A 13,906-nucleotide genomic window follows, 5' to 3' on the forward strand; every position below is an offset into this window, starting at 1 on the left:
CATATATTAAATGAAAGATAACATTAAATTATTAATATAAAAGTGAAATACATGATTGATAACACCAAACTAAACATAAAATATTTATTACAACATAAAATGATACTTAATAATCTGGTAAATCACTTCCTGATCCACTAAGATTATTAAAAAACTGCACAAATGAAGTTGATGTTTGAGGAGGTTGTTGAGCTTGTTGTCTTCACTCCTCTCCAATTGAACGTGCATTTGGAGTTCTCCAATCACGTTTTGCAATTGTGAAAGGACCAGTTCGTTTTTGGAAAAAAGATGTGATACATGATATAATGACTACATGTATTATTTTACATAATATGATAATTGAGGATGAGCGTGATCTTGAAGCACCAATTGAAGTCAATAGAGAAGTTCCACCTACGGAGGTTGATACCGAAGATCATGATCATATTCGTTTCCAAGAGTTTTTGGCGCGATTTAGAAGAATTAAAGATAAAGATGCTCATATCGCACTTTGCAACGATTTAATTGATCATTTGTGGGAAAGATATATGGCTGGTGCTTCTTTATAAAATCTAGTATTGTTGTTCTTTATTATGTGTAATAATTTTATATGATAATGTTGAATCTATAACAATTATGTTGGATTATTGTTAAAACAAAATAGTTGGATAAAATTAGCAAATATAAAAAAGTATAAGGTGTTATTAATAATTAATGATAAAAGAGAGAGAAAATATTCTTAAAATATTTTTTTTACAAAAAAAAAATGAAGCAAACCATTGGAGAATATGTGCTTCATTTCTTGCTTCATTTTGAATAAAGTGCAATTTTGAAGCAAAAAATGAAGCCAACCATTGGAGATGCCTTCATGCATCAAGATGAACTTTAGACTATTCGAATTAGAAGTATTAACGAACCTTTAGCCAAACTACTCATAATTATATTTTTTTAGAATTGATTTATTATTAGGATTATAATTATGAAGTCGTGATGCTATATTGACGATTTAACAAAAGACAATCTTTTTTTCTCTTACAATGGATAATTCTTCTACCATACAAAATTTTATATTAGACGGTTTTATTTGTATTGATCATGTGCAAGTTTATTTTAGCTAATCTCCTTATAAATGGTACTAAATCTCATGCGAATTTCAAGCTTTTGTATCAAAAAGTATTAGTGAAGTTTTATTCAACCACTACAATAGACCAAGAGAGCTTACACAATTTCAAGATTTTTTTTTATGTAGGCGCACACAGAAACATTTAGGTGCATTGCTTATAAATGTTTTGTTGTCTTCATCAATAACAACTCCATCAATATACTTTCTCTCAGTCTTAACTCAATTTGACAACAAATTTTCCATTAATGAAGATACGAATACTTACCCTTATCTTTCTCCTACAATGTGCTTTTAGTCTTGGCCTACATTTCCACCCACTCGATCCCTTAACACCCCAAGAAATCAACAAAACAAGCTTTATAGTCAAGAAATCTCATCTAGGCTCTCTCAAAGATCTCACGTTTCACTACCTCGATCTCGAAGAACCAAACAAGACCCACGTCCTCCAGTGGCTATCCTCCAAGAAACCACCACAGCCACCACGCCGTCGCTCGCTCGTGGTGGTTCGAGCCGGTGGTCAAACCCACGAGCTCATCGTCGACCTAACCTCAGGCAAAATCGCATCCTCACGCATCTACACAGGCCATGGCTTCCCTTCATTCACATTCATAGAGCTGTTCAGAGCAAGCAAGCTTCCTCTAACGTACCCTCCCTTCAAGAAATCCATTCTTGACCGATCCCTAAACATCTCCGAGGTTTCATGCATCCCTTTCACCGTTGGTTGGTACGGAGAAACCATCACGAGACGAGAGGTCAAAGCCTCTTGCTTTTACAGAGACGGATCGGTGAATGTCTTCACAAGACCCATCGAAGGAATCACCATAACTATAGACGTTGACTCGATGAAAGTCGTGAAATACTCCGACAGATTCATAAAGCCTGTCCCCGATAAAGAAGGTAACGACTTTCGGACCAAACACAAACCGTTCCCGTTCTCATGCAACGTCTCCGACACAGGGTTCAAGATTCTCGGCAATAAAATAAAATGGGCTAACTGGAAATTCCACGTCGGGTTTACCGCTAGAGCGGGGGTAACCATATCGACGGCTTCGGTTCTTGACCCAAGAACCAAAAGGTTCAGAAGAGTGATGTACAGAGGACACTTGTCAGAGACTTTTGTTCCGTACATGGACCCAATATACGACTGGTACTTCCGTACGTTCATGGACATAGGAGAGTTCGGTTTCGGGAGATCGGCGGTTAACCTGCAGCCACTCATCGACTGCCCACAAAACGCGGCGTTTTTGGATGGATACGTGGCGGGACCTGATGGGACAGCTCAGAGGATGAGTAACGTGATGTGTGTCTTTGAGAAGAATGGTTATGGTGCTTCTTTTAGACACACCGAGATTAATGTTCCAGGACAAGTGGTAAACTTCTAAATCCAGCTCCTTCATATATATATTTATATTTAACTTTTACCTTTTTAAATTGGTTTGTTATTTGATTATTAGTACTATTTTTGCAGATAACTAGTGGTGAAGCTGATATTAGTTTAGTGGTTAGGATGGTGGCAACACTCGGAAACTATGATTACATCGTTGATTGGGAATTTAAAAAGAATGGAGCCATCAGAGTTGGGGTAATGTCTACTTAACGTATCTGTTACAATTAACAAAAACAATTTTAAAGCCCTTTCTCAAAAGAATAATAATAATAGTTTTAACAAGTTAAATAATTTTTCTTTGAAAATTTTAAAATTTGGGAAATTTTATTATTTTACAATCCATTTTATTTGTTAAAGGATGGTTGCTTATTTTTCTAGTAACATGTTATTTTTATGTCAGGATCTACTATACCGTATTAAATCGTGTAAAGATTTAGGATTTCTGTTTAGTAATTAGTTTTCTTAAGAATCCAGTTAATTAACTACATATATAAATGAAAATCTGTTACCTAGAAGGCTAGAAACAATAAACCACTGAGTTGAATAAAAAAACAAGATTGAAAAATATATATTTTTTTTAGTTTTCATTGTTATTTTGGTAATTAGACATCCACTAACTGTTGCTCACCTAATTCTCTCCATTTTTGTTATTTACATAAATAACTTACGATTAACTTTGACTTTAACTATATATATATAGGTGGATTTGACTGGGGTTCTGGAAGTCAAAGCAACGTCATACACTTCGAACGAGCAGATAACGGAGAACACTTATGGGACACTAGTGGCTAAAAACACCATTGCCATTAACCACGACCATTACCTGACGTACTACTTAGATCTTGACATTGACGGTAACGGCAATTCTTTAGTGAAAGCTAAACTAAAAACGGTAAGAGTGACCGACGTTCATAACAAAACCTCTTCTCCGAGGAAGAGTTATTGGACGGTCGTGAAAGAGACGGCAAAAAATGAAGCTGACGGAAGAGTTCGGCTGGGTTCAGAGCCGGTTGAGCTGCTAATAGTTAACCCACAAAAGAAGACGAAAATAGGAAATTCAGTTGGTTACCGGTTGATACCGCAACATTTACCGGTAACTTCTCTTTTAACGAACGATGATTACCCGGAGATTAGAGCGTCTTACACAAAATATCCGGTTTGGGTAACGGCTTATAACCGGTCTGAGAGATGGGCCGGTGGGTTTTACAGCGATAGGAGCCGTGGGGATGATGGCTTAGCTGTATGGAGTAGCAGGTAAACAAAAACGTATTACTATGATTAGTCACTTGTTATAAGTTAAATCGTAATAAGCATATGTGTGTATGTCTTGGTTTGGGAGCAGGAACAGAGAGATAGAGAACAAAGACATAGTGATGTGGTACAATGTTGGGTTTCATCACATTCCATACCAAGAAGACTTTCCAGTAATGCCAACTCTTCACGGTGGATTCACTCTTCGACCTTCTAATTTCTTCGACAACGATCCGTTGATCGCGTAAATAGTACTAAAAGAAAATATTTGATTTTAACTTGTTTACTATTTGCTTATTTGTTTGGGTGAATTTGCGAGATTGCCAAATTCATAACGAAAATTAAGTAGATGATAGTGATGTTGACATAATAAAGAAAGTATCATTTGTACTCCAATTTATCCGGTTGTACCCTCTTCAACTACAAGTCATCGGTAAAAATGAAAAAAGAGATGACATCAACACTTTAAGATGTGGACACTTTTAATAGACAGTTGTTTAGAATGTGAGACATAGAAGGTATCCACGTAATTTGTGTTTCCTACTTCTAATTAATAAATCTATATTCTACTCAGATTATAAATCAAATATAATGTGTAACTGTTTTACTATATTATACCATATCCATCCACTTAAATATTCCTAACCCGGATATGTCAATCTACATCCAAAATATAAACAATTTCTCATGTTTTCAAATATCAAGTGTACCAGTATCATCTCACTATACTATATGGTGGATATAGTATAGCACGTTTACATTATATTGTGAAACAATAGAATTCTTTTTATTGGTGATAGTATAGTATAGTACATATTGGTGAATTAAATATAATACTTTTTATTAATCGTCAAATGGAACGATACATGATAAGATCTCTAAACTCAAACCTCAACCCCACCTTCTAAATACTAAAACTTAAATCCTAATCACTAAACCCTAAACTCAAATAGAATGGAACAATATATATAGTATAGTACATATTGGTGAACAAAATATAACATTCTTTACTAAACCCAAAATCTTAATCACTAAACCCTAAACCCAAGTATAAAACCTAAACCCAAATAGAATGAAACAAACTAAACTCAAATCTCAACCCCCACCTTCCAAATACTAAACCCTAAATCTTAATCACTAAACCTTAAACCCAAGTATAAACCCTAAACCCAAATAGAATGGAACAAACTAAACTCAAATAGAATGTAACAAACTAAACCCAAACCTGAACTTCCACCTTCCAAATACTAAACCCTAAATCTCAATCACTAAACCCTAAATCCAAGTATAAACCCTAAACCCAAATAAAATGGAAAAAAACTAAACCCAAACCTTAACCCCCATCTTCTAAAGACTAAATCTTAAATCTTAATCACTAAAATCATGTATAAACCCTAAACCCAAATAGAATGGAACAAAATGCATAGTATAAAACAAAAATAATACATTTTTTATTAATTGTTAAATAGAACGATATATGATAAAATGTATAGTAACAAACTATTTTGCATTACATAACATGAATATAACATTCATAGTACATATTGTTTTACTATTCTATTCCATATGCATATAATAGAATAGAACACAGTATTACAAAAACTGTTCATCTTCTCCATCAATTCTGGATAATTTACAGCGATAACAAGCGACATCTGTGGGATTAGTAGATGTAACCGCCTAGTAAACCGAAGAGATTAGGGCGATGGAAGGAAGAGCTGACACACCTCACGGCGGCGCCGTTTACGTCGTCGGCGACTCCATAGATTTCAGACTCGTGGAGCTTCCTGTCTGTAGCCAAGCGACCCGTTGCAGATGGATCTGTTACTTTCTCGTCTCTTCTGTAAATTTTGAAAGCAGTGAACCAACAACTCAGACAACTGAATCCTCTTTGCAAACGCCTTTTGTTAGTCGAGCTAGTGTCAAGATTGTAATCAAAGAACGCAGTGGAAACAATCTGAAAAGAAACTACTCAAAAGATTGTGATTCTGGAAGGGACACGTTCTATTTTTCCAGAATACTAATTATTAATTTAATTTTTCTTTTGTAGCAGGTTTCTCCGGTTTCAAGCAGGGACAATACATCAATATTATATAAAAGACATGTGAAACAGTGAAAAGTTAGGGTAATTAGTTACTCAATGAATTATTAATTGTTTGATGGCTGTAGAGTGCAATTTCCCTATTTGTTTTTGAGTTTTTTTTTAAAAAAGTTGTGGGGATAAATCTGGCTTATGATTTAATGTTTTAATTAACACTATGAATTTTAATGAATTTAGAAATTCAAGTAAACTCATGTTATTGGATTAATAATTTATTTAAAAACTATCCGCTAACAACAGACTCGATTAATAGACTGCTAAACTCGAGACCACATGACTCCATGTCTATGTGGTTTTAAATATTAATCAAAATTTAATGTATTTTAATTATATATATTCTGAAAACTTTTTTTATAAAAGGTAATAAATTTGAGAAAAATATTCAAGTTTTAAAATTTTAATTAAATTTATAAGATTTAATATTTATGTATATTTTAAAATTAATTAAAATACATAAATGATAGTTTTAAGCTTCAGTTTTCAAAATTATGATTTGATTATTTGAAAGATGCATTCACCTAAAAGTCTAAATTCCATCATGCTTTTACTTTGTGGTTCGATTAGCAAGTCCGGTTCGTCGCATATACCAAATTTTGATGGACATAGATCTCCGGTTCAACCGCTCCATCGTGAAACTGGGATGAATTGGTTTTTGTTTACAACTTGAACCCCATATTTTATTAATATAAAAATAGTGGAATCTTTAGTTAAACCACTAAATAATTTCTACAATCTAATATTTTAAAGTTGCATTTGGTCATTTGCATAAGTTGTATTTGACACTTTGCAATCCGGTTTATAAATCCGGTTCATTGTTTATACCAAAAAAAAGTGAGTGGAAATTGGAATATATATCCGATTCAACAGGTCACAATTCACATCGTGAAAACCGGAACGGACCTTCTTCTATAGCCAGCCCATTGACGTAGTAATCAATGCAACTAGAGGAGGAGACTTTACGCTTTACTTGCTTGAGTCTTGCTTCCGAGTCGCTTGATCCTTCCTTCCTTCCATATCTGACTTTCCACAACAAAAAGTCCTCAACTCTCTAATCTCTGTCTTCCGTTGCTTTGATCTCAACCTAAGCCCACACCGCACGTCACGTTACAAAAAACAAAACAAAACCATCTTATTCTTAAATCAGAAAGAAATATTTTATTTTTCTGTTTCCAGGCAATCTAATATTTTTTTCTCTTACTGCCCATCGTGAATCCGACCGTAACCCATGTTCAGATATCCTTCCAAACATTCGAATCTATGTTAAAAATCCTTTCTTTATCCTCTTAAGATATACTTTAGTAGTTGGTCGTGACCCCAAACAGAGACTCATACGCACACACAAAGATTATGGGATCCGCCGCTGCAGACAGTTCTTCTTCTTCTGATGTTGCCATCTCAGGCAAGTTTCTCCTTTTATGTCTTTGGAGATCTGAAAAACATGAGCTTTCGATGTTTTTTTTTTGGTTAGCTTCAATAAGGGTTTTTGATTTGGATGAATTAAAGATTTATACTTTTGTTTGAGCTACGGAGGAGATTGTAGATTTTTCAGATGATTCCTTAGCTGAAATAGGAAAACCCACATGGACATTTTGTTAGGATTTACAAATATACTCTCTGTTAAAACTTGTAGCTCTGCGTGAGAAGCATGAGAAGGAAGTAGAGAATCTAACACTGACCTCACAACCTTTTAACACATTGAGGCTGTTTGTTGAGGCTACTGTTCTGTACATGAAGCGATCCATATCGTATCTGCTTGCTCATGGAGGTTGGTTCATGCTTCTGACCACTTTGTTTGTGGCATCTGGAGTCTTGCTTGTGACTGTTGATGGACCTCATGGAAAAGTATCACACTTTCTCCATATATATATATATAGACTTTCCCGGATTGTAGTTAAAAAAAAAGGTTCCAACAGTTTGTGTAATTTTTTGTTACAGCATGTTGAAGAAGTATTAGAGTATGTCAGATACAGCTTATGGTGGATAGCACTTGGCGTTGCCTCTTCTATTGGTCTTGGTTAGTCTCACAAAATTGTTTGTCATATCAAAAAAAAAAGTGGTAATCTATTGGCATTTAACATTGTTCTGTTCTTCTATAGGATCTGGTCTCCACACTTTTGTTCTCTATTTGGGTCCGCACATTGCATTGTTCACTCTCAAAGCAACTCAATGTGGCCGTCTTGATCTGAAATCTGCACCTTACGATACGATACAGTTCAAACGAGTCCCCTCGTGGCTCGACAAGTCTTGTTCAGAATTTGGGCCTCCTCTAATGATATCAGCCGCTGGATCTCGGGTTCCACTCACCAGCATATTGCCACAAGTCCAGTTGGAAGCGATTCTGTGGGGTATCGGAACAGCTCTTGGGGAGCTTCCTCCATATTTCATCTCCAGGGCAGGTTCATATAATTACTTTTTCTCCTTGATTTTGTGGCAGTGTGCATATGTTTCGGTTGTTTTATTATGTGTGTGTTGGCTCTCTAAAATGTTTCCAGCTAGCCTTTCTGGGGATGGAATGGAAGAGTTAGAAGCTTCATCATCTGAAGATAGTGGGTTTATGGCGGCTAACCTGAACCGGGTTAAGCGCTGGCTATTAACACATTCACAGCACTTGAATTTCTTTACCGTCTTGGTTCTTGCTTCGGTTAGTATAATTATGCATCCTACAACTTTCTTTTCCTTGTGCATTAGCCAACTGCCTTCTAGGATTTGCAATACTTTAAACATCTCTACACACTGCTTCTGTTTTGTGTGCAGGTTCCAAATCCTCTGTTTGACCTGGCTGGTATCATGTGTGGACAGTTTGGAATTCCATTTTGGGAATTTTTTCTGGCGACTTTAATAGGAAAGGCGATCATCAAAACTCACATACAGGTGATGAGAACTTGTATCTATCTCATCAGAAGATTTTAATATTTTACTCTCTGCGCTCTTAAGGCCTTTTGTGACAACTGAATAGTTTTTTTTTTTTTTGTGATAGACAATATTTATCATCTGTGTCTGTAATAACCAACTGCTGGACTGGATGGAGAACGAGATGATCTGGATACTTAGTCATGTCCCTGGTTTGGCTGATGTATTACCTGGACTCATTGACAAACTCCACGCCATGAAAGAAAAGTATATTGATGTGTCACCTCCTGTTCCATCTCATATCAAGGTAACCTCAACACAACACAGCAACCTTTTTCCCTTCCTGACAAAACTCTTTCGTTTTGGTTGAAACTATGAAGTTTTTGTTCCACTAGCAAACTTGTATTGAATTTGGTTTTGCTTTTGTTGGTGGTAAAAGGTGAAAAAGTGGGATTTTTCGTTTGCGTCCATCTGGAATGGGATAGTGTGGCTGATGCTCCTCAACTTCTTCGTCAAGATTGTGACCGCAACTGCACAGAGACACTTGAAGAAGAAGCAAGAGAAAGAAGTAGCTGCTTTGGCTCATTCTGATTGAGATCAAAATACCTTATAAGTAAGCCAAATCTCACCATCTTTACTTTCTTCTGCCCCAACATTAAAACAGCCATTGTCCAGATTTAAGAAGGGTAAACAAAAATGGAAGCTTCTCTTCTCATGTGTGACACATTGTTCTCGTGGGATTTGTAACTGTATAGAAGAAAAAGGATGTGTTTAGGAGGTGGAATGGTGTTTGTGAGATTGCAGTGGATGTTTATTTTAATCCTGCGATTCTGCAGAGAAGGTTACAAAAAAAAAAAAGCTTATACTGTAGTTGCTAATTTGTTAGTGTTAGCTTCTTTAAATTGAAACTAGTATTAAGCTATTATATTATATCCCTATCCATGATAACTTTCTTTAATTTTCTATTTTGATTTTACTATTGCAAGTTTTTTTTTCTTTTTAACAAGAACATAATTGTGTTGGAATTTAAAATTTCAAACACTTTAGCTACTGGAAAAGCTATATACCTCGCAGGTGCACTAGCACCGGTTACGTACGGACATGCCGAAGTCTCAAACAGACAAGTTTGGTCTGAACTGGAGAGTTCCAACAAGTTTGGTCTTGAACTGGAGAGTTCCAGTAATACAATTAAACCGAGTAAATCCCAGACAGGGGACACAAGGAAACATAATAATATCATCAGAGCACATATATGAACTCGGTTCCAAAATTGACGTAAGATTTTTAGGTGCATAAGCCAAGTTACAGTACAGGATGTAAGAACAAAGCTTCTCAAGCGTCAGAAATATAGTGTATCTTCATGCTACTTTGTCATCTTTTCAAGCTTCGCATCGAGCTGCTATGCTCTTACACTCTTGTTTTAGATTATAGATTATTTTGGGCCACAAAAAGCAGTGTTCTGACGAAACCAATAGTACTTGGTGAAGCAGATTCTCGGAAAGCTTGCTGAGCAATTCGATACTTTTTATCTGCTCACTCCTCAGTCTCGACCGGATCACCACCTTTATTCAGCCACAGGCCAACATACACACGAATCGCAGACAGAGAAGAAGTATGAGAACATGATGATGTCTCCAACACAAGGGAGAGCAGTCGAATGCGGATGAAAAGGGGTCATGAAACTTGTTCTGATGATGAATCTCTAAGGCATAATGATCCCTCAGTTTTGCATGACCTCGTCACATATAGTCTAAATATTCAATGACTTCAATAGAAATTTTGCTCGCTTTTCTATGTCAACTTTTTCTATTTTTGCGAAAGAAACAAAATAGCATTACTTTTTATTTTTTGGTAAAATAAAAAATACCATTACTTTTTTCAGAGCCCACCGGCCACCCAGTTGAACTCTTGAACCACAGTTTTTTCTTTGCATAAATTCGATCACTACAAAACTTACATAAGCAATTTGTCTTCTTTTTGACCAATAGATTGTCTCCAAAACTGGCTCTCCACCAAATCCAATAAAACTTGGTCCCGGCAAATTCCCAATCAACTAAAAATATATAAAACTAAAACAAAACGAAAATTCTTTGAACAAAAGTGTTTTAATTTTTTTTGTGTTTTTACTTTTTTTGGAACAAAATACTTTTTATTTTATTTTCTTTTAGCTGTTAAATTTATTCTTATTTGACATGCATAGTGCTTCATTAGTAGTTAATATTTTTATATTTAAAACTTTAATAAAATAAATTATGATACCTAATAATAGAATCCATTAATTTTTTTTTTCAGACTCCCATATTTTCAAGGCTTGGCCTGATTGTCTCCAAATAAAATAAAATAAATTAAAATAAAAACCCTATCGCATAAATCAATAATAGTTTACACTACACTTGGTAGCCGACCAAGAGAGTAAAGAGTGTACACTGGGAAATTGTAATGATTGATGAGAGTAGTGGTAAGACCTAAAAAAAAGTACAGAGAATCATGTTAGGTAAGAGTACATTTTAATCAACAAGTCTAAACAAAATTCGAGAAAATAAAAATAGATCAATCATGCAAACCTCAGGTCCCACCCGGCTTGGTTCTCTGTCTTTTTCTTGTATTAAAGGAAGATAAAAAGTGAAAAAGAGACAGCTAAAGCGCACGTGGCATGTGAGCAAATGGCAAAACTTGAGAAGGACATGCTTCACGTGGCTTAACTCCTACCACTTCCTTTTAACCATGTGTGCGATTGAGACTACGAATTACCATCAGCTCCACAGAGTCCCACCAACAGGGACTTGTCCCACAAGAGATCCATAGTTTTTTGTACTTGGGAGGATGATGTCACGACCCAACTTTTGAAGCAGTATGGGTCGGAATCCGGGAGGTTTAAACCGACTTTACTTAGTATTTTCTTAAGTCCTAAGCTTTTGTAAAATATCTAAGTATAAAATAATATTAAGAAGAATGTAGAAGGTTGTAGAATACTTAAGGAAGAAGTATCTTAAGGATGAAGTACTTCATGTTGAAGTTACTTCATAGTAGGGAAAAGATCTCAACCGTTAGATCGGTTTGATCTGCACCGTCCGTTGAGGAGGTGAATGTGTATATAAGGGGAGCCTCATTGTAAAATTCATTCAGTTCATAATAGAAAAACACTTCAAAAGCTCTGCATTCTCTCTTAAAAACGTCCATCACTCTCTCTCTAAGTACTGATCAGTTTCCGAAAGGCTGACTTAGCAAATCACAAGGGTGAAAGCTGCTAAGGCCGCACGTCCTGATTGCTGTGAAGAAATCAGTCCGTGACAGTTGGTATCAGAGCTGAGTTACGATCCAGACAAGGGGAGACTCTGTCCGAGTGAAGAAGATGGCTAAGGGAGATAAGCAAAAAGAAGCGAGCTCGCAGTCCGGCGTAGAGGAGCGCGGAAGGGAGGCTACGGCCACACGTGCTGGCACCCAGCGGGAGAAGAGTGTTTCTCGTGAGGTGTTGAGTAATGATGTGGGGGAACTGAGTAATAAGCTCGAAAGGGTCGAGCATACCGTCACAGAGCTGGAGGGTGTTGTGTTCGGTGGGCTTGAGGAAGTGAAGCAAAATGCTGCCGATTTGGACACTCGGTTCATTCGACTCGAGGAGTTGGTGACAGGATCTATCCAGGCTTTGCGTGATGACATCGAGGGGATGAAAGCACGCTTTACTGCCATGGAGGAAGACATCACGCTGGTCAAGAGGGCAAGCGTGAATGCCGAAGCCGTTGGAGGAACCAGTCCTGGCAAGGTTGACTTTCCGAAGCCAAACCGGTTCAACGGTGTGAGGGATGCTAAGGAGGTCGAGAATTTCCTTTGGCAAATGGAGATATACTTCGACAATCTCAACGTGGTGAATGAGAATGCGAAGGTGAAGGCTGCGACGTCATATCTCACAGACACGGCTATGCTGTGGTGGCGAAGGAAACATTCTGAGATCGAACAAGGCACCTGCCATATCGATACTTGGAATGATTTCAAGAGGGAACTTAAGCGGCAATTCTACCCGGAGAATGTCGTGTATGAAGCCCGGAAGAAGTTGAGGGAACTTCGACAACGAGGCTCGATCCGGGACTATGTGAAGGAGTTCACGACTCTCATGCTTCAGATCATGAGCATGACCGCTGAAGATCTTGTGTTCTACTTCACCGACGGACTGCAATCTTGGGCCAAACAAGAGTTGCAGCGCAGGGGCGTTACAACCGTCGATGAAGCGATTGCGGTAGCTGAGTCCTTGACTGACTTCCGCACTTCTGGCTCGTCCGAGTCCTATAAGAAGAAGGAGCAGGGCGGAGCTAAAGGTGGGGGAGCAAGACGGGACACGGCTCGACCATCCACCTCAAGAAGTTTTGAGAGGGGTGCGCGTCGGGAGGATTTTGAAGCGAGAAAGAAGTTCTTTGTTCCTAAGGGAGGATGCTTTGTCTGCAAGGGGCCACATGCGATGAAGGACTGTCCAAAGATGGGATCCTTATCGGCTATCATGGAGAGTCGGGAGACCGAGACTCCAGAAGAGGAATCGGGAAAGATGGGGTCGTTGCAGCTGCTGAACGCCCTGAAGGCTAACCCGGTGGTAAAGTCAACGAGCAAGGGGCTGATGTACGTTGAGGCTCGGATCAACGGTAAACAAACCCGAGTAATGGTGGACACGGACGCCACTCACAACTTCATGGCAATAGACGAAGCTGTGAGACTTGGTGTCAAGTGGTCCAAGAAGGATGGTTGGATGAAGGTGGTGAATGCCAAGGCTCAACCCGTCAATGGGATTGCTCGAGGGGTCGAGATGAAGCTGGGAAGCTGGAGTGGTCCGGTGAACTTCTCAGTTATACCCATGGATGATTTTGAGGTGGTATTGGGAATGGACTTCATGAGACAAGTCCAAGTCATACCCATGCCAGTGTTGAGCTCGGTGTGTGTTCTCGAGAAGGGATCACCATGCATGATTCCAGCCTTAGAAGAGAAAACTGACGGGATGAAGCAATTGTCGGCGATGCAACTCACCAAGAGGGTGAAGAAGGGAGAGCCCACGTTTTTGGCTATGATGAAGATGGAGGAAGAGTCCAAGAACGTTGAGCCTATCCCACAAGCCATCGAGGCGGTCCTTGAAGAGAATAAGGACGTGATGCCGGCTAAATTTCCCGAGAAGTTACCACCAAGGAGGGAGGTGGACCATCAGATCGAGTTGGAGCAAGGAGCCAAACCACCATCT

General features: G+C 37.9%; 2 protein-coding genes across 2 annotated transcripts; both read left to right on the forward strand.

Annotated features, from left to right (window-relative positions):
• Positions 1 to 1,205: 1,205 nt before the first annotated feature.
• On the forward strand, positions 1,206 to 4,062 carry LOC108837986 (primary amine oxidase 1). The gene is made up of 4 exons (XM_018610972.2): positions 1,206 to 2,472; positions 2,571 to 2,684; positions 3,190 to 3,743; positions 3,832 to 4,062. The coding sequence occupies exons 1-4, from the start codon at positions 1,348 to 1,350 to the stop codon at positions 3,986 to 3,988; spliced, it is 1,950 nt and encodes a 649-aa protein (XP_018466474.2). The 5' UTR covers positions 1,206 to 1,347; the 3' UTR covers positions 3,989 to 4,062.
• A 2,715-nt stretch (positions 4,063 to 6,777) lies between these two features.
• Positions 6,778 to 10,568, forward strand: LOC108821680 (vacuole membrane protein KMS1). The gene is made up of 8 exons (XM_018594675.2): positions 6,778 to 7,240; positions 7,472 to 7,683; positions 7,777 to 7,855; positions 7,938 to 8,237; positions 8,334 to 8,482; positions 8,596 to 8,712; positions 8,819 to 8,998; positions 9,131 to 10,568. The coding sequence occupies exons 1-8, from the start codon at positions 7,189 to 7,191 to the stop codon at positions 9,284 to 9,286; spliced, it is 1,245 nt and encodes a 414-aa protein (XP_018450177.1). The 5' UTR covers positions 6,778 to 7,188; the 3' UTR covers positions 9,287 to 10,568.
• The last annotated feature ends 3,338 nt before the right edge of the window (positions 10,569 to 13,906 follow it).

Source organism: Raphanus sativus, chromosome 2, assembly GCF_000801105.2.
Source record: "Raphanus sativus cultivar WK10039 chromosome 2, ASM80110v3, whole genome shotgun sequence".
NCBI lineage: Eukaryota > Viridiplantae > Streptophyta > Magnoliopsida > Brassicales > Brassicaceae > Raphanus > Raphanus sativus.

Bases quoted from the DNA above. Each gene is read 5' to 3' on its own strand.
- LOC108837986 (XM_018610972.2), top strand. From the start codon at position 1,348: ATGAAGATACGAATACTTACCCTTATCTTTCTCCTACAATGTGCTTTT. The intron at 2,473-2,570 runs GTAAACTTCTAA...CTATTTTTGCAG, and splicing joins TTAATGTTCCAGGACAAGTG to ATAACTAGTGGTGAAGCTGA. The intron at 2,685-3,189 runs GTAATGTCTACT...ATATATATATAG, and splicing joins ATGGAGCCATCAGAGTTGGG to GTGGATTTGACTGGGGTTCT.
- LOC108821680 (XM_018594675.2), top strand. From the start codon at position 7,189: ATGGGATCCGCCGCTGCAGACAGTTCTTCTTCTTCTGATGTTGCCATC. The intron at 7,856-7,937 runs GTTAGTCTCACA...GTTCTTCTATAG, and splicing joins TGCCTCTTCTATTGGTCTTG to GATCTGGTCTCCACACTTTT. The intron at 8,713-8,818 runs GTGATGAGAACT...TTTTTGTGATAG, and splicing joins TCATCAAAACTCACATACAG to ACAATATTTATCATCTGTGT.